General features: G+C 31.9%; 1 protein-coding gene, 3 non-coding genes and 1 pseudogene across 4 annotated transcripts; 3 read left to right on the top strand and 2 right to left on the bottom strand.

Moving 5' to 3' along the window:
• The first annotated feature begins 10,046 nt into the window (after nt 1-10,046).
• Nucleotides 10,047-10,649, top strand: LOC124931161 (treponemal membrane protein B-like). Its single transcript, XM_047471591.1, has one exon. It carries the CDS (start codon nt 10,047-10,049, stop codon nt 10,647-10,649), a length of 603 nt encoding a protein of 200 aa, XP_047327547.1.
• Nucleotides 10,650-11,022: 373 nt separating this feature from the next.
• Nucleotides 11,023-27,807, top strand: part of LOC124931064 — a 60,680-nt pseudogene continuing 43,895 nt past the window's right edge.
• On the top strand, nt 23,701-23,820 carry LOC124922911. The gene has a single exon (XR_007097959.1). It is a non-coding gene; the product is annotated as a U5 spliceosomal RNA (small nuclear RNA).
• LOC124923037 lies at nt 24,265-24,367 on the bottom strand. Its single transcript, XR_007098077.1, has one exon. It is a non-coding gene; the product is annotated as a U6 spliceosomal RNA (small nuclear RNA).
• Nucleotides 24,586-24,702, bottom strand: LOC124922981. The gene has a single exon (XR_007098024.1). It is a non-coding gene; the product is annotated as a U5 spliceosomal RNA (small nuclear RNA).

The raw sequence follows: 27,807 nt of genomic DNA, 5'->3' as shown, positions 1-27,807 counted from the left end.
TAATGTATTGCTGGTAGAAAACTTGCATTTCAACCTGTTAAGCATTACTCAAATGTGCGATGTAGGATACAAGGTTGAGTTTCATAAAAATGCATGTTTAGTTAAAGATCATCAAAATGACATTTTACTAACCGGAAACCGGATAGGAAACATTTACAAAGTCGATTGGAAAACTAAGATTGAAAACCCTGTATGCATGATAGTTGGAAATGATCCAAATTGGCTCTGGCATAAACGGCTAAACCATTTGAACTTCAAAAGAATAAACTTCATATGTTCTAGGGAATTAGTTTACGGTTTTCCAAATGTCAAGTTTTAAAAAAATAAAGTATGTGTTGCATGTCAAATGGGTCAACAAATAAAGTCTTCTTTTAAAAGTAAAGGAAACCACCAATCCGAACGATGTTTAGAACTCCTGTATATGGATCTGTTTGGTCCGGTTATGGTAACAAGCATATGAGGAATGCAATATATTATGGTAGTTGTTGATGATTATTCTAAATTTACTTGGGTAATATTTTTAGCTTCTAAAAATCAAGCAACGCCAAACCTGATTAAACTAATTTTGAGAATACAAAATGAAAAATCTAGTCGGGTAAACAAAATCAGAAGTGATAGAGAACCGAATTTACAAACAACAATTTAACTATTTTTCTTGATGATTTCGGGATTAGGCACGAGTTCTCTAGTGCTAGAACTCCTCAACAAAACGACCTGGCTGAGAGAAGAACTGAACTCTCAAGGAAGTCGCAAGGTCAATGACAGCCGATTCGGGCGTTGCTCAAAAGTTTTGGGCTGAGGCTATCAATACCGCATGTTATACTCAAAATCGGTCTCTAGTAACCAAACGTTTTTCTAAAACCCCTTTTGAGATATACTATGACAAAATTCCAAACATACGGTACTTTAGAATTTTTGGTAGTAAATGATATGTTCACATCAACAACAAAAATTATTTGACCGCTTTTGATGCTAAATCCGATGAAGGAATAATATTGGGATATTCAGATGTAAGTAAAGCATATAGAATCTATAATACTAGAACTTTAAAAGTTGAAGAAACATCTCATGTTGTTTTTGATGAATCGGTTGAACGAAACACTGCATTACCCTTCGACCTTCACAACAGAATGGAAATTTTCAATATCTATTATGATGATGAAGATGAGGTTCCGGTTTATAGACAATTTTTCAATGATCAAGAGGTTGATGCTGAACCTCAGCCTGATCAAGCTGTTTTACCGCAGAAAGTTGACTCTTCAGTTTCAACTGAAGAAATCGGTCGGTCTGGCTCTGTTCAGCCTACCGATCATTCTAACATTGATCAGCCAACTGAACGCTTGGAAGACACGTCTCGGATAAACCTCAAAAGGAATAAGAATCATCCTCTTGAACTAGTAATAGGTAACATTTCATCACCCGTCCAAACTAGGCAACAAAATTTGGAACACTATGAAAACTCAGCTTTCATATCACAAATTGAGCCAAAAAAGGTGGAAGCGTTGTCAGGTCCCGATTTGATCCTAGAAATGCAAGAGGAACTAAACGAGTTTGAGAGAAATAAAGTCTGTTACCTAGTTCCTAGACCAAAAAACAGACCGGTTATAGGAACACGATGGGTATTCAGAAATAAACTCAATGAAGACGGTTTAGTTACGAGGAACAAGGCCCGATTAGTGGCTCAAGACTATAAACAAGAAGAATTTGAAGAATCATTTTCTCCTGTAGTTAGAATTGAAGCCATTAGAAATTTTTAGCATTTGCAGCTTTCAAAAATTTCAAAGTCTTTAAAATGGATGTTAAAAGTGCTTTTCTAAACGGTAAAATAAATGAAGAGGTGTATGTTAATCAACCTCCAGGTTTCAAAAATCCAGAACACGAAAATCATGTTTACCGGCTAAACAAAGCCCTTTACGGTTTGAAACAGGATCCGAGAGCCTGGTATGATACATTAACACAATTCTTATTTGATCAAAAGTTTACAATAGGTTCAGTCGATAAAACTCTTTTCAAATTTGAGAAAAAGAAACACATATTACTTGTTCAAATCTATGTTGATGATATTATTTTCGGATCAACCGATTCAAAGTTATGTGATAAATTCTCAAAAATGATGACTGACAAATTTCAAATGAGTATGATGGGAGAACTGAGTTTCTTCATAGGGCTTCAGGTTAAGCAGATCGAAACTGGAACGTTCATAAGCCAACCAAAGTACACAGCCGAATTATTGAAGAAATTTGAATGGACACATGTGCTGAGGCGGCTACACCGATGAGCTCTTCCGTAAAGCTAGACAAAGATGAGGATGGTCAAGACGTCGACATCACGGCATATTGAGGAATCATTGGGTCACTGATCTACCTAACAGCCAGCCGACCGGACATCCTGTTTGCGGTCGGAGTATGCGGTAGATTTCAAGCGAATCCAAAGCAATCACACTATACCGCAGTGAAAAGGATCTTAAAGTATCTGAATGGGACTCAAGATGTGGGACTTTGGTACCCAAAAGATTCAAGCTTCAACCTCATCAGTTACTCGGATGCAGACTATGCAGGGTGCAAAATCGATCGAAAGAGTATAAGTGGGACTTGCCAATTTCTAGGAGACCGACTTGTCTCATGGAACAGCAAGAAGCAAACTTCAGTTGCAAGATCAACCGCGGAGGCAGAGTACCTAGCAGCCGGAACTTGTTGTGCACAAATCCTCTGGATCCAACAACAACTAAGGAATTTTGGAGTAATAGCTGAAGAGTCGCCAATATTCATTGACAACACCAGTGCAGTAGCGATCACATATAATCTGGTGTTGCACTCAAGAACAAAACACATTGACATAAGACACCATTTCATCCGGGAGCATGTTCAACAGAAACATATCCGGCTTGAATACGTTTCAACTGAGCAGCAAGTGGCTGACATCTTCACCAAACCGCTACAGGAAGCTAAGTTCTCTTATTTTAGAAATATTTTAGGACTTACTGATAGCAAGCAACTTATGCCATAATCATCCATGCATGCTTTCAAAATACATTATCATGAAAAACTGGGGTATATGTTCAGGGAGAAGCTCTCGCTTCTCAAACTGTATCCCAATAGGACATTAAATATTCAAGGATGCTAATCGGGAGGAAGTCTCCGATTGTGTCTGATAACTTCATAATATCAAACCACATGTATACATACTAAGCGGTTCAAATGACTTGGTAAAACGGATAAGTTTAGTCCAAAGCTGAACAAATGTTGATACAACTCAATATTTCTTCACACCGGAATAAGATATCTAAATAAAACCGGTCACGAAAAACCAACTAGTAAAGATGCACCATGGTTTCGGTAAATTGAACTTTTCCGGTTAACTTGGGACGGCTAACCGCGTTTTCATGCACACCTTGAGAAATGAAGCCTATAAATCATAAAATACAATGTGTACTAATTATTTTATTTATTTTATTTAATTTAATTATTAAGTTTTTTTTATTAAATATAATTAATTTATTAATTTTTAATATGTTTTTTAACTTTATTTATTTAATTAAAAATACAAAATATTATTATTTTTATATTATAATTATTTAAAATATATTAAATATTGAAATGTGTACTAATTTAATAAAATATAAATATTTAATATTTTATTATATTAATTATATATATATTTTATAAAATACTTATAAATTTTTTTTTTATAAATAAAATTATCTAACCAATAAATAAGATAAAGTCTTTAATATATTATATATTAATAATTACTCAAATTAAATATAATGTTTTACTTAATAATATATACGATAACATTGCATAATATTTTTAATAATATTTTTTATTAAATATTTCATATTTAACTTTTTAAAATATTTATTTTAGATAAAATTATTATTTTATTTTAATTAATTTATTATAATTTTATTATTAATATATAATATTTAAAATTAATTATATATCTTTTAGAATTTTTATCTTTTAATTTCTTAATATTAATAATTAAATAAAATAAAATAAGTAAAATAAATAAGATAAGAAAGGTAAATATATAAAAATGATAGGGATAAATAAGTAATTTTGGAGTTAATTAAGGAGTGGGACGGGGATGGGAATATGGGAAGGGGTGGAAAAAGCAATTTGCATAAATATATATTTTGAGGGATGATATTAGCTTCCTTGGAATTAAGAAGTATATGAATATCCTGAATACCAGTAGCCTTTTTTGTATGGGAAATAAGGAGATCATTGACCATCTCTTTGGGAACTTCCCATTTGTTTCCTTGTTTTATGGCAAATTTTCCACATCAATGAATCTTCTTAGCTTCCTATAAAAATGGATTGATATCAAGAAATGGCAATCGTCAAGACAGATAGCAAGATTTTTTTTGGAATGAAATTATCTTTGATGGAAAGTCACTCATTCAAACGTGGAGGCAAATTCTGACTTGTGGAAAAATTGGTTGATTTGTTAAAGATGGAGCATTGCATATGAAAAATCACCATTAATTCTAATTTCAAGCCGTTCTAAGCTTCAATTGTTTGTGTCATTTACTTTTGTTCTCATACCGGTTGTTTTTTCTATTTTTTTATCATGTTGGTCATTCATTTTTGACCAATACTTGTTCTATTTGAATCCTGAACTTTTGTAATCTCTTACCCTTTCTGGGTATTTTTATTTAATGATATTATGTTGTTTATTAAAAAAAGTCTTATTTAAGAAAACATTTTAGTGTTATAAACCAATATATACAATAATTTACTAAAATAGTGTTGGAAGAAGAATGAGAACTTCTAGAAATAAATCATCTTCAATGTTAATAAAATCTATTAGGTAGAGATTTAACTGTTTCTATTAAATCTATGATGATGTAGGAAGAGATTGACCCAAAAAATTACAATGTTAACAAAATCTAATAAGAGAATATTAAATGTATGAACAATCACCAGTGTCTAGTGGTTGATTAGTATCCTGCCACAGTACAGACCCGGGTTCAATTCTTGGATGCATTTATATGGAAAAATGATGATGAAATTGACTTCTATTGGCTTAATGGGGTCTGCCATACATAAAAGATGTTAAATGAGGCTAATGAGTTTTCCATTTTTTGTGTTAAATTGTTATACTTTCCTAAGACCACCATCTTCTTATGTTATAAGTAGTGTTATTGTCTTCTTTTTTCCACTGGCTTACTAGGGTCTGCAATACATCATCTAATTAAGATGATAAATGAGGGTTTCCATTTTTGTGTGTTAAAAAAACATAGTTTCCTAGGACCACCCTCTCCTTGTGTTGTTATTGCCTTCTGGTTATATATTGTTTTTTTACCTATGTATATAGGTCTTTTATCCAATTTCAAAATAATCAACGTTGTATTTCATTTTCTCATTTTTAAAGTCTATTTGATTTTTCAAAAATTCAAAACAAATAAAAATGATTTAAAATATTTTTTTCTATAAACCACACAAAATATTTATGCTTAAGGCCTGTTTGATTTATTTTCTTAATTTCCACTTTGCCTTTAAATTAATAACTTGCATTTAAAAATTTCAAAAAAAAATAAAATTCGTCATTTTTATAAATTAAAATATGAATTATTTGAAAAGCTAACTCATATTTTTGCAATCTTTTCAAGTACCTACCCATTCTTATTCACAACTCACAAGTGAGTTTGAATTTCTCTAAAATTCAGTATTTTTCTATATCGCAAAATAACGAACCTAAACGCATGCCTTAAGAATATATGAGTACAATAATTAAATCTAGTTTAGAAAATAAGCTAGAGCCTTAGACATGTGGATATGATTTGAATAAATAATCAAATAAATGTATAAAAATCATGTTTTCAAAAAATGACAAAACGTTTGTAGTAGAGATCATTCATTTCGGTGGGCACTTGAGACATAATGTTGATGACTTTTCTCACGTGTAACCAAACACCGGACCAAATCGAAATTTCTAAGTCGTGTTTGAACTAAAAAAAGTATTTTCCTTCCTAATTTCTCAATGAGTAAATTAAGTAACAACTCTAAAAGAGTCAAAGCTAGTATAATTTTGTTTAAGTCCTATTTGTGGTTTATCATCACACACTTAGGCAAATTCGAGAGAGTCATTCCCTCGTCTCGTTTTACGAGATTCGAGATAAATGTAGGCCACAAGACTTAGCAAAACATTGACAAATTAAAATTTAATTATAGTCGCACTCACTATTTTGGTTCTTTATCTCATTCGAGATTCAAGAGAAAAGTGAGTTCTAGGACGTAAATTATCGAGTTTGAACGTTTCAAAAAATGTCGATAAAAAACATTAGAGTACCAAAGGCTAATGCGCTAATATAAGAACTGGAAATAGTTCGGGACTATGTGCTCTAATTTTTCCCCAATAATCGAATACTTTTGAGAGAAACCAAACAAGGACAGATGAATCACTAACAGTGATAATCTTAAAAAATTATTGTGATAACATTTTTTTAACTTTTTTCTCGTTGAAGTTTTTAAAAAACTTACAAATTAATTTAGAATATTCAATCAATCATTAAATGTACTCATTTTAAACTATCACAATAGATTATCCTACCGTGAAGGTGAAATGAAATTTGAGGAAATGGCCTCCTGAGAGAGTGAATAGCGGATAGTATGAGTGCATAATTTAAATAGCGTTGTTGATCCTCTTTTTTTAATGACAATTATACCCTTGTGTAACGCAACTCCAGTTGTGTGACGCAACCGAATTATTTTTTATTTTTTTTTCAATTTTTTTTCGTCTCGCGATTGCGTGACGCAACTGTGGCATTTTCGTCCAAAAAAATTCAAAATTAAAATTTTTTAAAAATATAAAAATAAAAATTGCGTCACGCAACGGGGGCATTTTCGTCTAAAAACAGTAAAAGGGTCACCAAAGCTTTTTTTTTTTTAACTCTGCACTTTCCGCATTTAAGACATTATTGAGGGTCATTTCCTCAAATTCCCCCCGTGAGGAGAGATTTATGTTTTATTTCGATTTATTTTTTTAATTCATTTGTTTAATTTATTTAATTACAAAATATAATTTTTGATTAAAAAAATGCATTAGCTTCTTTTGAATATGCTACTTTTTATATATTTTTATTATCCTAATTATCTGTTTTATAATATTATGTTAAACATTATTAATCTATGATTAATTATAAAAGTTCATAAAAAAACATTATTGTTCCAAAATAAAAATAAAAAATTTGATTTTCAATATTAACCGTTAATTTATAGTTTAGTTGTTACATACACAATTATATCTCTTTACACTTAAAGTATTCTCTTGAATATGATTATTAAAACAAAGCTATATATAATGTGCTCTATATAAGATAACACAATTAATATGGTTTGAATCAAGAAATTCAAGAATAAAGACATTCACACCTCAGAAAGAGTATTTGTCTTATTTATTAGTTTTACTGCCAAGAAATTTCATTTAGCTGGAGCGGATCAACAACAAACAAGACTATATATTATTTGTAAGTGAAGATCAAATCTCATTGAAAGATAAAGACAAACATACATCAATTATAAAATATAAATTCATTCATATTTGTATTTTCTATCCCAAATCAAGTCAACTACAGGGAAAAGGAAATTAACCCACTGTTCAACTTTAATTTGACATGTAGAATAATTCTCACATGTCAAAATCAAAAACATCATCAACAACAATGAAACAACCTATAATAGTTTTGGCCATCCATCTGTAATCACTCAAGTACACTGTCAGGAACAAACAATCATAAGAAACAACAAACAGTTCATAATCTTTTCAATTGGGGGATGGAATGTAAGTTAAGATATCACTTTATGTTTCCCAGCTTCAGCTTCTTCTTGTTCTTGCTGCTGTTGAAGGATAAGGCCATCTTGGGTGGCGGCAGGGTCCAGATCCCAACAGCATTCTGGCAGATCATCAGTCCTTTCTCCACCTCTAATTCGCCAACAAGGAACACGATGTGAGAATCTCAACATTTTCTTCTTCAAAACCCAACTAATGGAACCCTTATCTGGGTTCCTCCCATACACAGTCCTGTAACCATCTACTTTCACCAGTGGACTCATGCAAACCCCATCTTCTTCATCATAATCCATCATAACTTCCACCATCTCATATTGATGCCTAACTTCAAAGGGGGTCTCCCTGTTCCATTCCGATGACCAGTTCTTGTATATGGCCCATATAATAAATATATATCCCCGCCCCTAGGATAAATTCTAAGGCATCCTCCCCGTTTTATTTTTTCTCTGCTCAATACATGAGAAAAGATGTTCTAAATTTTCCACAATATTTCGTAAAGTCAGATTTTATTCAATTCACTGACCCGAACTCCGCGTCAGTTTTGGAGTTCATGTAACTAATTGCAGTTTTAAACGGTGAGACTGAAATCAGACAGTACAGACGTGGCATAGCATCTTTTTCATCATAGAGCGCCCATATCTGCTTCGCCTTGAAAAATTGCTCAGCCCTATCATTGTCAAAATTGTGAAAATCAGAGATAGGAACCTTCATGCGCATTGATGCCCTCCTCCTCACCACTGATTGAAGTCCAACTGTGCCAGAAATTGCGGCAGTACTAGGCTTGTTAGACACCACCACCTCTCCTACTGATTTTCCTGCTGCTACTTCAGTATCAGCTACTTCAGCATCAGCTTTCCTTATCTCTGGCAACTTCTTTCTTAATTCAGACAATGCCCTATTAATTAATAACTTTTTTGAGTCAAAAATTGACATTGATGGTCCCATATCTGATAGATTATTTAAGACGTTTCTACGCATGTGTCATCAAGACTCTTTCTCCTTGAGGGCTTGCCCAGTTTGTCCTATCCTTTCGTTAATTGCCATGAAAACACCACGACAATTCAGGAGATACTTATACCGAACGTTACAAGTTGTGCATTTTGTCCAAAAGGAATCACCCCTTTCATAGAAAAAAAAGACTTAATTAATTGTCATCAACAAAACAAATATTTAGAATAATTTCATTAAAAGAAAGAAATGATTTAGAATAAGGCCTTGTATGTTTATGGGTTATTTGGATAACCAATTGACAGGGCCACTCCGGGTACCCTAGGCCGACCTTGTTTGGGAGTATCGTAAGAAAATATATGATAAATGAAAGACAACAAAAAAAAAAGATAGACCAAAATAGGGGCAAAACCCTTTGGCCTTGTATTTCTCTAGTTATCGTACAAGGTTCGTTCATTTAGGTCGGACAATATATTTCATGCTTCCGAGAGAAGGTTAAATGCCCCCATCTGCCCCCAACAGTTTTGTTGCAATAAGGGTTAAGCAGACGATACATCTCCGTAAACTGTCTGATGAGTCTAGCCATAACGACATATGGTTTTAGACCAAAAATTGCATAGAAATCAGTTTCCCCTTTGAATTTTGTCTCAGATGCAACATAGACATCAAATGTAGCTTTCATTTCTTTTATACCCTCCAAGCTTGGACAAAGAATTTGAGCTCTCAAAGCATAGCTACTTGCACCATTGTAGTCTTTCTCAACAAATCTTTTCTCAGCCTCCTCCCTTTCTGTCCTGCGAACCGACACAATTTTCCTACACCGGAGTGAGTTTAAGCTTCTTTTTTCCTTCATTTGTTTCTCAATTCATGTCAAAATGCAATTCATGAACCAATTGCGAGCTTCAGCTACAGATAGGCGATTGATTTGATTTAGATTAAAATTCATGAAACTTTGATATAGGAAGACGTGATACTTATATATCTAATTAGTTTTGCGTATCTGCTGTGGCCTCAGTGTGCAATTCGGATGTTTCATTTTATTTCAAAAGTTTTAATCCGAGTATTGGATTTACAATTTTGTAGATGCTAATCTGAGTATTGGATTTACAATTTGTGGTTCTTGTTTGATCTATGGAAATTAACGAAGAGGTGGCTCCCAGGGCAAAAGAGGAGGAGGTTCACATGACAGAAGGGGAGGCGGCTAGACTAGGGCGGAAAAGGAGGAGGCTCCTATGGCTATGGCTGTAGAGGAGGCTCTTATGGCGGAAGAGGAGGCTCTTATGGCGGAAGAGGAGGCTCTTATGGCGGAAAAGGAGGAGGCTCTTATGGCGGAAAAGGAGGAGGCTCCTATGGCTGTAGAGGAGGCTCTTATGGCGGAAGAGGAGGCTGCTAGGGAGGTAGAGGTGGCACCTATGGCAGAAGAGGAGGCTGCTAGGGAGGAAAAGGAGGAGGCTCCTATGGTTGTAGAGGAGGCTGCTAGGGAGGTAGAGGTGGCACCTATGGCGGAAGAAGAGGCTGCTAAGGAGGAAAAGGAGGAGGATCCTATGGCTGTAGACGCTCCTATGGCTGTAGAGGTGGCTCCTTTGGCGGAAGAGGAGGCTCCTACAAAAATTAAGGAAATTAAGGAAGAGGTGGCTACCAGGGCGATAGAGGAAGAGGCTACAATGGAGGTAGAGGAGGAGGTTTGCAGGGCAGAAAGGGAGGAGGCTCCTATGGCGGTAAAGGAGGTTCGCAGGACAGAAAGGGAGGAGGTTGAGAAAAGATTTGTTGAGAAAGACTACAATGGCGCAAGTATCTATAATTTGAGAGCTCAAATTCTTTGTCCAAGTTTGGAGGGTATAAAAGAAATGAAAGCTACATTTGATGTGTATGTTGCATCTGACAACATTCAAAGGGGAAACTGAATTCTATGCAATTTTTGGTCTAAAACTATTTGCTGTTAAGGCTAGGCTCATCAAACAGTATACGGAGATGTGTTGTCTACTTAACCCTTATTGGAACAAAACTGTTGGGACAGATGGGGCATTTAAGCCTCTATCGGAAGCATGAAATATATTGTCTGATCTCAGTGAACGAACCGAGAAGGAGGAGAAGGAGAGGTGGTGGTTTCTAACCAGCCTAGCACTGGCACAATGGAGCTTCAATCAGTGGTGAGGAGGAGGACATCAATGCGACATGACGGTTCCTGACTCTGATTTTCACAACTTTGACAATGAAAGGTCTGAGAAATACTTCAAGGCAAAGCAGATATGGGCAATCTACGACGAAGAAGATGGTATGCCACGTCTGTACTGTCTGATTCGTCAAGTGATTTCAGTCTCACCTTTTAAAATTGCAATCAATTACATGAACTCTAAAACTGTTTCGGAGTTTGGGTCGGTGAATTGGATAGAATCTGGCTTTACGAAATCTTGTGGAAATTTTAGGACATCAAACATTGATGTGGTTGAAGAAGTGAAAATCTTTTCTCATGTACTGAGCAGAGAAAAAACAACACGGGGAGGATGCCTTAGAATTTATCCTAGGAGCGGAGATAAGGGTTCCATTTGTAGGGTTTTGAAGAAGGAAATGTTGTGATTCTAGCATTGTGTTCCTTGTTGGCGAATTAGAGGTGCAGAGAAGACTGATGATCTGCCAGAATGATGTTGGGATCTTGACCCAGCTGCAACCCAAGATGGCCTTATTCTTCAAAAGCAGCAAGAAGAAGAAGTAAACTGTTTGTTTTTTCTTATGATTGTTCCTGAGTGTACTTGAGAGATTTACAGATGGATAACCAAAACTATTATAGGTTGGTTGTTTCTTTATTTGAAAACTGTTGATTATTTGTTGTTTTGAGATCAAAGTTTGAAATTAAGCTGCTCTTGAATTATCAATAACCATACCCGGTCCAGGATCTGACTTTCTTCTTGCTGGATTGATTGTCTTATTTTGTTATAAAATAAATAAATTAAATATTTAAATTATAATTAATTAATAATTTTTTGGGATAAAGAAATTTGAGTAGATGGTGATTTTAGAAAATAGATACAGACTCAGTGTTTAAAATATACTAAAAAAAAAAATATGTGTTTAATGTCGACCAATTTTTCGGTGACCGATAATAACGTAATATTATTACATCACAATATGATGGGCAACTCTAAGTCAAATATTAGATCTCTCAATTGTGGTTGTCTTAGTACAAGATTACACTAAAAAAAAATAAGATTTAAAAAAAAAATTCTCTTTTCAACTTCAAAAAGTATTAAAATAAGTGTTTATGAACTAACGTAGAATTACACAAATCAAATATGTTATTCTTAAGTTGCAAATTTTATAATTTATGTTGTCACTCTTTTATAGATATATTTATAAATAGAAGTATTTTGTTTCAACTTTCAATATATTATTGAAAAATATTATTAATATTATAATACATATTACAACATTATTTGCATTGCAGATTTTATTTATGATATTGTATTTTATAATTTATTTTATAATAATCATTATAAATATGCTTAATTTTTAAAGTGTCCGGATTGCCGAGTCAAGAGCTGTGGTTAATTTGAATATTTATTTGAGAGTAAATGGATACTTGGGTCGGATTGTGGGTGGACTCGCACATAAACTTAAAACGGTTAAAATAAAATTAAAAATGTTATTTGTATGTTTTGAACTTGCAACCTAACCAAATAAGTACAAACTTTTAACCAACTAGGCTAACAACACTTTATATGTAAGATTCAACACCAGATTTGATGAACACGAGACATTTTAACAATAAAAGTTCAAATTTTTAACTAACTAATTTATATATATATAATGATGCTTAATATTTAAAGTGTCTGGATTGCTGGGTCGAGAGCTATGGTTAATTTGGATGATTATTTAAGATTAAATGGATACTTGGGTCGGATTGTCGGTTGACCCGCCCATAAACTTAAAACGGTTAAAAATAGAATTAAAAATGTTATTTGTATGTTTCGAACTTGTAACCTAACAAAACAAGTACAACCTTTTAACCAACTAAGTTAACATCACTTTATATTTAAGATTTAACACCAAATTTGATGAACGCGAGAGATTTTAACAATAAAAGTTCAAATTTTTAACTAACTAATATATAAATATATATATATATATAATGATGCTTAAGTTTTAAAGTGTTCGGATTGCCAGGTCGAGAGCTGTGGTTAATTTGGATATTAATGTAAGAGTAAATTGATATTTGGGTCGGATTGTGGGTTGACCCGTCCAAAAAACTTGAAACGGTTAAAAATAAAATTAAAAATTCTATAGTTATGGTTCGAACTTGCAACCTAACAAAACAAGTACAATTTTTTAATCAAATAGGCTAATAACACTTTATATTTTAAATTCAACACCAAATTTGATGAACGCGGTAGTTCATCAAAAGTTTTTAATCGGTCATAATTCTCTTTTGACTCTGCGCTACAGATTTAAATATTATTAGTGAGCAATAATGGAAGAGTTTCATCATATTTATAGAGATAAGGGACATAATTCATATGGATATTGTAAGTCTCGTTTGGGGTATTTTAATGATAGTCTTTACATTTTTTCTTTCACTCGTAGTATGGGTAAGAAGTGGACTCTAGAGGTGAAACTAAATGAGTTAAAGAATCAAATTGTATCAATTGTTTTAGAGATCGTTCTGCAATGTGAGAGTAAATGGATACTTGAGTCGAATTGTGGGTTAACCCGCCCTTAAATTTAAAACGGTTAAAAATAAAATGAAAAATGCTATCACATTTTTACCGTAATAACTTTTTCACGGGTTTTTTATATTATTACTCGTGCAAATGCTAAGGATAAATGTTAGTTTGCTTAATAATGACTTATTTATTAATGACTTGTTTAATATTAATTAATTTATTTTTTCTAACAAAAATTGTATTAACATTTATGTTGATAAAAATATTTTTTAAAAATATTTAAAATTATTATTTCAACATGATTTCATTAATTTATAAATTAATTTTTTTTTATATTTTACTGATTTAATTAGCCATATATTCTACAACATTTTTACCATAGTTTCATATATCTTAATAATAAATATAGTAATTTCAAATGTACATATTTTATAATACATAACAATTATATATTTTAAATATTCACAATTAATTTACAAATTTATCTTGCAAGACCACTTGTCCAACCTAAGTGATCGAACCTCATACGATATCAGGAGAAATACTAGGTATGTGCATTTGCATCCTTAGTTTTGCCAAGAAAATCTTTGTTTTGATAATGACAATTATTCTAAGTCTTATTATAATTCTTTGTTTGGTTATGTTTTGTGATACAAGGTCAAAGGATTTTACCCTATTTTGGTCTATCTTTATTTTGTTGTCTTTCATTTATCATATATTTTCTTACCGATACTCCCAAACAAGGTCGGCCTAGGGTACCCCGAGTGACCATGTCAATTGGTTAACCAAATAACCCATAAACATACAAGGCCTTATTCTAAATAATTTTTTATTTTAATGAAATTATTCTAAATATTTGCTTTGTTGATGACAATTCTTTTTATCTATGAAAGGGGTGATTCCTTTTGGACAAAATGCACCGCTTGTAACGTTCAGTATGAGTATCTCCTATCTCCTGAATTACGTGAACAAAAAACTATCCTGCAAGAATTGTCGTGGTGTTTTCATGGCAATTAACGAAGGGATAGGACCTCCAGATGGCTCGTATCCTTTTCGTGATTGTCAACATTTTCTTGCTCCTGAAAACGGTTATGCAGATCAACTTGGGACTATTATAAACTGTTTTTTTTTCTTATGATTGTTCCTTATTGTGTACTTGAGAGATTTATAGATGGATGGCCAAAACTTTTATAGGTTGGTTGTTTCTTTGTCTGAAAACTGTTGTTTCTTTATTGTTGCTGGTGTTTTTAATTTTGACATGTGAGAATTATTTTACATGTCAAATTAAATTTGACTGGATAGATAGAAAATGAAAATATGAATGAATTTATATTTTATAATTGAAGTATATATTTCTTTAGTTTTCAAATGAGATCTCATTTGATCTTCAGCTTTCTAATATAGTGTTGTTGCTCCTCCACTCTAGCTAAATGACGTTACCAACAAAATATTAATATCATGATGCATTTTTTGAAAATGCTGTTTTGTTTTGTTTGTCATATGTAGATTAGTCTTTTAAATATTTCCATTTTTTTTTTACTTACTGAGATATTTTGAGATCAAAGTTGGAAATTAAGTTGCTCTTAAATCATCAACAACTAAACCTGGTCCAGGATTTGGCCTAGAGAAGAATAGTGTTGGGTTAAATTTGACTGGATAGATAGAAAATGAAAATATGAATGAATTTATATTTTATAATTGAAGTATATATTTCTTTAGTTTTCAAATGAGATCTCATTTGATCTTCATCTTTCTAATATAGTGTTGGGATTTTTTGAAACAAGAAACGAATGAGATCAAGTCTTGACACTAGCTTGATTGGGTGAGCTTGTATATAATGGTGCAACCTCTTCTCTACCCAGGCTAGTGCCCAACAAACCTTCTCCACAAAAGAGTAATTTAACTCATAATCGGTGGTCATCATTTTGCTGATGAATGGCGCAACCTCTTCATTACCTAGGCTAGTGCCCAATAGACCTTCTCCACAGAAGAGTCTTTTAACTCATAATCGGTCATCATTTTGCTGATGTAGTAGATTGCCACCTCTTCTTTGATTTCATTCTCCTAGACTAGAATGCTCCCCATGGATGACTTAGTGATAGTGAAGTGAAGAATCAAAGAAACTCCTGGCCTTAAAGACATGAGGATAGGAAGGGATTACAAATACGCCTTCACCTTCTCGAGGACATGTTAATGAGTATCACTCCAAACAACTTTTGACCCTTCTTAAGATGCTTGAAGAGATGATCGCAAGTGTAAGTGAGATTACTAATGTAGCGACTAATATATTGAATTTTGTCCAAAAATCTTCGAACCTCTCGCTCATTTTGGGGTGATGTCATGGCTGTGAAGGCCGTAATTTTGCTAGAGTCGACTTCTATTCCTCTTTGAGTAATCAGAAATATTATCATCTTACCAGTAGTGACACCGAAGGTGCACTTCATTTGATTTAAACAAAGATGGTATTTCCAAATCCTCTAAAGGAATTTCTCCAAGTTCGTGATATGTTCAGCTCGATTCTTGGATTTGACAATGATATCATCAATGTAGACCTTGACTTTCTTGTGGATTATGTCGTGGAGAATAGTTGTGAATTATGGTTGCTTTCTGATACGTAGCTCCATTGTTCTTCAGTCAAAAGGGCATCACTTGATTGCAAAAGACACCAACCTCTATGATGAAAGTAGTTTTCTCCTTGTTTTCAGGCGCCATCAGGACCTGATTATATCCCGAGAAACCATCCATTAATCTAAATTTAAAAAATACATATTTTCTATTACTAACAAATACTATTAATAAACTAATTGAAAAAAAAAACTTAAATATACATTGTAAAGTTATTGCAAATCATGTTATTAAATGGCTAAAATTATTGTTAAAATTTAAGATATAAATTTTATATATATGAAAAAATATATAGCAAGTAAATTAAATGTATAAATTATTTAAAAAAATATCTATTAATTGCAAATGGTCTTGCAAGATAAGTTTGTAAATTAATTGTGAATATTTAAAATATATAATTGTTATGTATTATAAAATATGTACATTTGAAATTACTATATTTATTATTAATTTATATGAAACTATTGTAAAAATATTGTAGAATATATGGTTAATTAAATCAGTAAAATATAAAAAGAAAAATTAATTTATAAATTAATGAAATCATGTTGAAATAATAATTTTAAATATTTTTAAGAAATATTTTTACCAACATAAATGTTAATACAATTTTTGTTAGAAAAAATAAATTAATTAATATTAAACAAGAAATTAACCCACTGTTCAACTTTAATTTGACACGTAGAATAATTCTCACATGTCAAAATCAAAAACATCATCAACAACAATGAAACAACCTATAATAATTTTGGCCATCCATTTGTAATCACTCAAGTACACAGTCAGGAACAAACAATCATAAGAAACAATAAACAGTTCATAATCTTTTCAATTGGGGGATGGAATGTAAGTTAAGATATCACTTTATGTTTCCCAGCTTCAGCTTCTTCTTGTTCTTGCTGCTGTTGAAGGATCCAGATCCCAACAGCATTCTGGCAGATCATCAGTCCTTTCTCCACCTCTAATTCGCCAACAAGGAACACGATGTGAGAATCTCAACATTTCCTTCTTCAAAACCCAACAAATGGAACCCTTATCTAGGTTCCTCCCATACACAGTCCTGTAACCATCTACTTTCACCTGTGGACTCATGCACTCCATCTTCTTCATCATAATCCATCATAACTTCCACCATCTCATATTGATGCCTAACTTCAGAGGGGGTCTCCCTGTTCCATTCCGATGACCAGTTCTTATATATGGCCCATATATCTCCGCCCCTAGGATATATTCTAAGGCATCCTCCCCGTTTTATTTTTTCTCTGCATAATACATGACAAAAGATGTCCACTTCTTCAACCACATCAATGTTTGTTGTCCTAAAATTTCCACAAGATTTCGTAAAGCCAGATTCTATCCAATTCACTGATCCGAACTCCGCATCAGTTTTGGAGTTCATGTAACTGATTGCAACTTTAAACGGTGAGACTGAAATCACTTGGAGGTAGAGGTGGCACCTATGGCGGAAGAGGAGGCTGATAGGAGGTAGAGGTGGCACCTATGGCGGAAGAGGAGACTCCTACAGAAATTAAGAAAATTAAGGAACAGGTGGCTACCAGGGCGATAGAGGAAGAGGCTACAATGGCGGTAGAGGAGGAGGTTTGCAGGGCAGAAAGGGAGGAGGCTCCTATGGCGGTAAAGGAGGTTCGCAGGACAGAAAGGGAGGAGGCTGAGAAAAGATTTGTTGAGAAAGACTACAATGGCGCAAGTAGCTATGCTTTGAGAGCTCAAATTCTTTGTCCAAGCTTGGAGGGTATAAAAGAAATGAAAACTACATTTGATGTGTATGTTGCATCTAAGACAAAATTCAAAGGGGAAATTGATTTCTATGCAATTTTTGGTCTAAAACCATCTGCCGTTAAGGCTAGGCTCATCAAACAGTATAAGGAGATGTGTTGTGTACTTAACTCTTATTGCAACAAAACTGTTGGGGGCAGATAGGGAATTTAAGCTTCTATCGGAAGCATGGAATATATTGTCTGACCTCATTGAACGAACCGAGAAGGAGGAGAAGGAGAGGTGGTGGTTTCTAACTAGCCTAGTACTGCCACAATTTCTGGAACAGTGGAGCTTCAATCAATGGTGAGGAGGAGGATATTAATGCGACATGACAGGTTCCTGACTCTGATTTTCACAACTTTGACAATGAAAGGTCTGGGGAATGCTTCAAGGCAAAGCAGATATGGGCAATTTACAACGAAGAAGATGGTATGCCACGGCTGTACTGTCATATTCGTCAAGTGAATTCAGTCTCACCTTTTAAAATTGCAATCAGTTACATAAACTCTAAAACTGTTTCAGAGTTTGGGTCGGTGAATTGGATAGAATCTGTCTTTACGAAATCTTGTGAACATAGGACATCAAACATTGATGTGGTTGAAGAAGTGAACATCTTTTATCATGTACTGAGCAGAGAAAAAACAACACGGGGAGGATGCCTTAGAATTTATCATAGGAGCGAAATTGAGAACGGTAATTGTAATATTCCTTCCATAAGCTTCTAAGGCCTACCTACCTTCTGATACTTCCTATGATCAGGACCCGCCCGGACATTGTGTTTTAAATTAAGTCTCAAACTCAGAAACAAATATTCCTCACATTCTCTATTCTATCTTCCACAATAAGGGTTGAAAAATAGATGATTCATTCTCCTGCAAGATTCAACCAGAACTGTTGTAAAGAATCATCCTTTACTTTTTTTCAATGCTAGGACAAAAGGATATTACATAATTCTGGGCCATGTTTGATGAAAGGTTATTTGGAAATAATACAAATATTTCCCACCATGAATTAATTCATTCAAATAATCAACCAAATACTTTATTTTTATAATATTTTAAACATTTAACCCAAATGACATAAGTTAAGAAGGTTTGAAAGACATCCTTATAATCACCTCCGGAAATAGGGTCTTCCCCATTCGAATCTTCATTCTCAAAATCCCATGTTGCAAAATCTTCAATTCCAGTATCATCCAACTCAGCATTATCATTAATGTTGTAAGTTTCATGAAATTCTTCATTTACACTATCAAATGAAGTAAACATAATGGGTGACCTTTGACTACTTTCATCAAATAGATTCACTATGTGCTTGAGTGAGGGAGAAATCTCCTCCGACATGCCTATGGAATTCACCATCCTGTCAATGCAATCTATATGGATCATAACAAGAAAATTTTCACAAAGAGATGTAAGAGTAAAGGATAACAACACACTGTAATTGTTAGCATATCAATATCCAGTCAAGTTTGTCCTTTATACTAAACAACTTATATTTATTTTATATTTCATTTCAGGTCCTATAAAATGAGAATAGATCTCTAGGTTATAGGAAAGAAATGAATAGTGTGGATACTCTCCACCCTACAAAGTTCCCTTTTATATTTCTTATTGAAACAAAGTCATAATCACCATGAAATCAAAACCAACATACCTTTGGCGAAAGAATGATCAATACTATCAAATTTCTTCACATTGAGGGACTCAAATGACAATTCAAGTGTTGATGAAGGCGATACCTGCAAATGCATTCACCCTTAGTTTTGAAATCATCATTTTGTAAAACAATTATTATTACTGAATACTAACCTTCTAGTCTGACTCTTTCTTAGAATTATTGGAGAATAAGATTAGGAGAAGTTATTGGAGAAAACTTACAGCCACATGGATAAATGATTGTATCGTTAACTAATGTGGGCATTTTAAAACTATTCGTTCAAAATATAATCCTTCTGTTAAACAATCTACCTTGATATAAACCTTGATAACATTATATGGAAAAACATGATCTACTAATGGTGCGACAACAACTGTCCATCTGATCCAACAGACACAAGTTATATTTATCCATTGGTTAAAAACTAACTTTTTTAACAATACTATGTAACCCCAGTTATGTTATAGGCATATCCATTAATATAATATAAGCATAATGACAAAACATATTCTACTAATGGTGCGACAACAACTGTCCATCTGATCCAATGGACACAAGTTATATTTATTCATTGGTTAAAAACTAACTTTTTTAACAATACTATGTAACCCCAGTTATGTTATAGGCCTTTCCATTGATATAATATAAGCACCAGTGGAAGAATAGTTTCCAAACATTCCATTCACTTTAGTGACTAATACTCATTTTCTATACCCTGTATAAAACTGATTTTATAAGTTTATACATATCAAACAAAAAAATACTCAATAAAGACAAGAAAGTACATTGACAGGTGATAGAAAATTAAAGGAATCCAATTAGGAACAACCAAAGAAGCCTTGATCGGGCATAACGATTGGCGTAACACCCTTCCTAATAAAACCTATATTAAATGTCACCATAAACAGGTAAAATTACAAGGAATTCATCCACCTCTTCCTTTCTTGAGATTATTCTCAATACCACTATACCAGCAAATACCAAATTCATATATATCCAAATTCGTCAAACATGTGCATACAACAAAAAAATAAATCATTTCTTGTAGAGACGAACAATGTTAGGAGATCCTCGAAAAAGATATGTATTCTTAGACGCTAATTTAATACCATGACTTCTTTTGTTTGCTGTCTGATTATAAACAACCTCTATCTCAGTTTAATTGAAATACAGATATACTATTTTGTATGATTTATAATGCAAATGCAGAATCCAAACACACGATAATGGACATTGCTTCAGCCCTAATTTGTTGGGATTCAAATTAGTTCAAGTTGTATCCATGTAGCTAAATCAGAATTATGTGACCACTTTCATCATCACACTTTTATGCAGGCACAAATATTATTACACAAACAAAAAAATCAAGGGAAAACATATTATGACTTGAGAAATTAAAGGTTGCGAGCTAATCATCTGGATTTCATACAAACTATATACATGTGAGTGCGCTTGTAAGTTGTAATTTGTATAGAGAGTACAACACCTCACTCATAAAGATGGTTCAACTAAATAAGTTGAATGTATACTCTAATTCATCCTTAAAACAAAAAAGTATAACCATTTCTCATTCATAAAGATGGTTTAATCATCTAGTGCAGCGATAACAACCTAGCATCAAAATTCAACTAAAAATAACTGAGAAATCCAAAACACTACAACAAGGGGAAAATCTATGAGCCAGACATGAAAAATAAAATCAGTGACCTAAATAAATTGCATATAAACCTCGTTGCATCCTTCAAACAGATAAGTAGAACCATTTATCACTTAAAAGACTTTCAAGACCCGCAGATGAAGGAAAACCCTAATTGTCGGAGAAGAATGTAACTAACCTCGTGGGTGCGACAATCTGGCTGCGGAGAGTCAAGGGATGATAGTGCAGATGAAGGAAAGCCCTAATAGTTGAAGAAGAATGTAACTAACCTCGTGGGTGCGACAATCTGGCTGCGGAGAGTCAAGGGATGATAGTGCAGATGAAGGCAAGCCCTAATGGTTGAAGAAGAATGTAACTAACCTCGTACGCACGACAATCTGGCTGCAGAGAGTAAAAGGATGATAGCACAGAAATATGGCTGTAGAGAGTAGAAGGATGATAGTCTGATTAACACAGGTGATTAACACAGGCAGAAAGATTTTTTAGGTTAGAAAGAATTGGTCAGCGTAGAAAGAAAATGAAAATGTGTTAGACTTGATAATTAAAAACTGATTCTAGTTTTAAAAAATATATATATATATATATAATTTAATATTTTATTATTAAATATAATATAATATTTAATTTATTTATTTTTGGTTTATTTTATTTTTTACTTTTAATTTAATTAATTTTAAATACTTAAATAAAAGACAGATGTTAATAAAAAAAAATTAATAATGTTATAAAATTTTAAAATTTATGAATTAAATTTTAGTGTAAATAAAATTTTAAGTCAAATTTTATTTTAAAATTTTAATATAGTGAAATAAAATATTTATAAAGTTTAAAAATAAAACATAAAAAATATTAAATTTATAATACTTAAATTTTAAGTATTTTAACAAAATTTGTATATAAAAAAAAAATAAAGGTGGTTGTAAAGTATAAAGGTTGCCAAAAGTTTTATTTTTTTAATTTTTACCCACGCTTAATAAGCGTTGGCATATAAAGGTGGCTGAAAGTGTGTTTTGTTGTAGTGCATTTTCGAGAAAATAAAAAATGGTCTATAAATATAATAGAATTATTCTATTATATGAGCAATGCTTTTAGGCGGTGCTAACGATTTAATAATTATCTTTGTAGTTCCAGAATATTTCAGTTTATGTTCGAAGTGTCTATCTAAGCTAATAAATGGACTTATTCATCTTTTGACAAAGACTTGTGACATATGTTATGTCAATGACACTATTTCGTTTCGTTTTATCTAATCACTTTTTTTTAAAAGTTACTTTTCTATTCGAAATATATATTCCAAAAAATGGTTTCTTAATTACAATATTGATTTAGGACCCTCAATTCTCTTTTCTATAATCACTTTTAATGCCTGTTCCGGAACGATAGGACAATTATGTTATTACTAAACTTGTTGAAGAGATGAAATAGAACCAAGTTATATCATTTTTAATGAGAGGTTGATTCGAACTACGAATTGAATCAGTTTCTCGTCAACAAAGAGCACAATACAAATAGTTTATGCAACTTCAACAACGGTAGGTAAACGTGCTTTAAAAAAAATCTATTAGATCGTGTTCTTTCTATGCTTGTTTTTTGTTTTTGAACCGATGTGGGACTTCTTTACATTCTTTAACAATTATTAATTATTAACCTTTCTTTTGTCATAAAATAAATTAATGAAAATTATAATAATATTATATATTTAAATTTAACTTATTGTAAAACTAATAACTTTTAACCAATATTTTTTTTTTTCAAGTATCTTATATAAGAGTTATAATATGATTAAATTGAGTTATAAAATCTATATTTGTAAACACAACTATAATCTTATCAAATCATATTTTGGAATATTTATATATTTTTTTAATTTAGCAGAGTTTAAATTTTAAATTTTTGAGGAAAATTTAATTCATATTATTTATTAATGTATTGTTTGAATTATATTTTATTTTTATTTTTTTTTGTAATAAATAAAAGTATTTCACTCTTTATTTGGCATACTTCCTTTGAATTGTAATCCTTCAAAATTATTTTGAAGGATGCGCAGATTAATTTTTTACATCATAGTTAATTGTGTTCAAAATCAAATTTTTACATCCTAATTGTTCTATACATGACAAGGGACCTTATCTTCTCTTGCCCCCTCTCTTGAGAAGTCATTTAGTTAGAGGAGCGAATAAAAAAGGGACAAAAGCCCTACTAACTAGAAGTCACAACATGTCTTCTATTTTTTTCATTTTAATAAGTTAGTTAGTTTGAGAAAAAAATCAAAATTAAAGTGTTTTTAGTGAAAATCAAATATTTAAAATAAAACTCTTTTTATTAGAGCTAAACTAATAAATCATTGTAATAGTTTTGTTATTAACATTTATATATAAGTTTGATAAAATAATATACTTAAAACTATCAAATTCTTGAAAATATTATTGAATTATCCTATTCTTTAAATAAAAGAAGAAAAAACCATTAGGCTCAATAATGACAAAAAAAAGTGTGATGTCCCACATTGTTAGATGAAGTGATAATAAGGATCCGATATTATTATAAGAGGGGAGTTGGTGATTAGAAAAAATTATGAAGCCAAGCACTGAACACAAAGCGAACTATTCTTTCGCCTTTTACTAAAGAATACCGTGTGTTCTTTGCAATATGTGGCATACGCCTACAAAAATTTAATTCATAATAATTATTAATGTATTATTTGAATTATACTTCAAAAAAATTGTAATAAATAAAAGTATTTCACTCTGTATCTGTCATACTCCTTTTTAATTGTAATCCTTCAAAATTATTTTCGTTTAGATGCGCAGCAGATTAATTTTTTACACCATAGTTAATTCTCTTCAAAAATAACTTCTTACATTCTAATTGTTCTATGCATGACAAGGGACCTTATCTTCTCTTGCCCCGCTCTCGAAAAGACTCAATCATTTAGTTAGAGAAGTGAATGAAAAAGGGACGAAGACCCTACTAACTAGGAGCCACAACTTGTCTTTTATTTTTCCATCTTAATAAGTTAGTTAGTTTGAGGAAAAAAATCAACAAATGTCATTGTGTTCAAACCAGTAAAGTACACAACATAAAACTACACTATTTTCCCTTCGGTCGTCGGCGTACGCTTCGGAGAGGAAAAAGGGTAAAAATAATTTGGACCATTTCTCGATTTGTGCGTGTCATTCTTGCGTAGGGGCCATGCTAATCTTCTCTGTATCGTTTAAATTTTATCGAATGTGCCCGAAGGGACATAACCATCTCTATCATTTTTAAAAAGACTTCATTCTTAAGTTAGAGGAGCGATGTGGGATCAATTTTAGAAAATGAATGGACAACTGCTATTTTTTGTAGTCGACTACTAGAGTATTTTTCCAGGAACGCATGTGTTTTATATAGAGAATGAGGGTCTTTCAAAGTATGCCCTCAATTTATAGGGTTTTTTCTTTTGAGGGAATATTGATTTTATGAGAGAAAAAGAATGGGGAGCTACCCATTATGTCATGTATGCCACATATTGTAAAGAAAACACGGTATTCTTTAGTAAAAGGTGAAATAATAGTTCGCTTTGTGTTCAGTGCTTTGTTTCGTAATTTTTTCTAATCACCAACTCTCCTCTTATAATAATATCGGATCATTATTTTCACTTCATCTAACAATGTGGGACATCACACTTTTTTTTGTCATTATTGAACCTAATGGTTTTTTCTTCTTTTATTTAAAGAATAGGATAATTCAATAATATTTTCAAGAATTTGATACTTTTAAGTATATTATTTTATCAAACTTATATATAAATGTTAATAACAAAACTATTACAATGATTTATTAGTTTAGCTTCAATAAAAAGAGTTTTATTTTAAATATTTGATTTTCACTAAAAACACTTTAATTTTGATATTTTTTCTCAAACTAACTAACTTATTAAAATGAAAAAAAATAGAAGACATGTTGTGGATTCTAGTTAGTAAGGCCTTTGTCCCTTTTTTATTCGCTCCTCTAACTAAATGACTTCTCAAGAGCGGGGGCAAGAGAAGATAAGGTCCTTTGTCATGCATAGAACAATTAGGATGTAAGAATTTGATTTTGAACACAATTAACTTTGATGTAAAAAATTAATCTGCGCATCTAAACGAAAATAATTTTGAAGGATTACAATTCAAAGGAAGTATGCCAAATAAAGAGTGAAATACTTTTATTTATTACAAAAAAAAATAAAAATAAAATATAATTCAAACAATACATTAATAAATAATATGAATTAATTTTTTGTCAATAAGAAAAATTTAAAATTTAAACTCTGCTAAATTAAAATAATATATAAATATTCCAAAACTTGATTCGATAAAATTATAGTTGTGTTTACAAATATAGATTTTATAACTTAATTTAATCATATCCTAGACCAGCAAAGTAAGGTCTTTGTATAACTCAATTAAATCATATTATAACTCTTATATAAGATACTTGAAAAAAAAAATATTAGTTAAAAATTATTAGTTTTACAATAAGTTAAATTTAAATATATAATATTATTATAATTTTCAGTTGGATTTTGATGCTAGATTGTTATCACTACACTAGATGATTAAACCATCTTTATGAGTGAGAAATGGTTATACTTCTTTGTTTTAAGGATGAATTAGAATATATATTTGACTTATTTAGTTAAACCATCTTTATGAGTGAGCTGTTGTACTCTCCATACAAATTACAACTTACAAGCGCACTCACATGTATATAGTTTGTATAAAATCCAGATGATTAGCTCACAACCTTTAATTTCCCAAGTCATAATATGTTTTCCCTTGATATGTTTGTTTGTGTAATAATATTCGTGCCTGCATTATAGTGTGATGATGAAAGTGGTCACATAATTCTGATTTAGCTATAGGGATACAACTTGAACTAATTTGAATCCCAATAAATTAGGGCTGAAGCAATATCCATTATCATGTGTTTGAATTTTGCATCTGCTTATAAATCATACAAATCTTTCAATTAAACTGAGACAGAGGTTGTTTATAATCAGACAGCAAACAATAGTCCTGGTATTAGATTAGCGTCTAAGAATACATATCTTTTTCGAGGATCTCTTAACATTGTTCGTCTCTACAAGAAATGATTTATTCTTTGTTGTATGCACATGTTTGACGAATTTGGATATATATGAATTTGGTATTTGCTGGTACAGTGGTATTGAGAATCATCACAATCACAAGAAAGGAAGAGGTGGATGAATTCCTTGTAATTTAATTTGTTTATGGTGATATTTAATATAGGTTTTATTAGGAAGGGTGTTATGAATTCCCCAATCGTTATGCCCGATCAAGGATTCTTTGGTTGTTCCTAATTGGATTCCTTTAATTTTCTATCACCTGTCAATGTACTTTCTTGTCTTTATTGAGTATTTTTTTTGTTTGATATGTATAAATTTATAAAATCAGTTTTATACAGGGTACAGAAAACGAGTACTAGTCAATAAAGTGAATGGAATGTTTGGAAACTATTCTACCACTGGTGCTTATATTATATCAATGGAAAGGCCTATAACATAACTGGAGTTACATAGTATTGTTAAAAAAGTTAGTTTTTAACCAATGGATAAATATAACTTGTGTCTGTTGGATCAGATGGACAGTTGTTGTCGCACTATTAGTAGATTATGTTTTTCCATTATGCTTATATTATATCAATGGAAAGGCCTATAACATAACTGGGGTTACATAGTATTGTTAAAAAAGTTAGTTTTTAACCAATGGATAAATATAACTTGTGTCTGTTGGATCAGATGGACAGCCGTGTAGCACCATTAGTAGATTATGTTTTGTCATATAATGTTATCGGGGTATGAAGGTAGATTGTTTAACAGAAGGATTATATTTTGAACGAATAGTTTTAAAATGCCCACATTATTTAACGATACAATCATTTATCCATGTGGGTGTAGGTTTTCTCAAATAACTTCTCCTAATCTTATTCTCCAATAATTCTAAGAAAGAGTCAGACTAGAAGGTTAGTATTCAGTAATAATAATTGTTTCACAAAATGATGATTTCAAAACTAAGGGTGAATGCATTTGCAGGTATCGCCTTCATCAACACTTTAATTGTCATTTGAGTCCCTCAATGTGAAGAAATTTTATAGTATTGATCTTTCTTTCGCCAAAGGTATGTTGGTTTTGATTTCATGGTGATTATGACTTTGTTTCAATGGGAAATATAAAAGGGAAATTTGTAGGGAGGAAAATATAGATTTCCACACTATTCATTTCTTGTTTATAACCTAGGGATCTATTCTCATTTTATAGGACCTGAAATGAAATATAAAATAAATATAAGTTGTTTAGTATAAAGGACAAACTTGACTGGATATTGGTATGCTAACAATTACAATGTGTTTTTATCCTTTACTCTTACATCTCTTTGTGAAATTTTTCTTGTTATGATCCATATAGATTGCATTGACAGGATGGTGAATTCCATAGGCATGTCGGAGGAGATTTCTCCCTCACTCAAGCACATACCTCACTCAAGCACATAGTGAATCTATTTAATGAAAGTAGTCAAAGGTCACCCATTATGTTTACTTCAGTTGATAGTGTAAATGAAGAATTTCATGAAACTTACAACATTAATGATAATGCTGAGTTGGATGATACTGGAATTGAAGATTTTGCAACATGGGGTTTCG

The sequence above is a fragment of the Impatiens glandulifera genome, chromosome 1 (genome assembly GCF_907164915.1).
Source record: "Impatiens glandulifera chromosome 1, dImpGla2.1, whole genome shotgun sequence".
NCBI lineage: Eukaryota > Viridiplantae > Streptophyta > Magnoliopsida > Ericales > Balsaminaceae > Impatiens > Impatiens glandulifera.
Note: the sequence above shows the minus strand (reverse complement) of the source record. Positions and strands in the feature narration are given on the sequence as shown.

What these genes read in the sequence shown, in the direction of transcription:
- LOC124931161 (XM_047471591.1), top strand. Translation starts at nt 10,047, where the DNA reads ATGGCGGAAAAGGAGGAGGCTCTTATGGCGGAAAAGGAGGAGGCTCCT.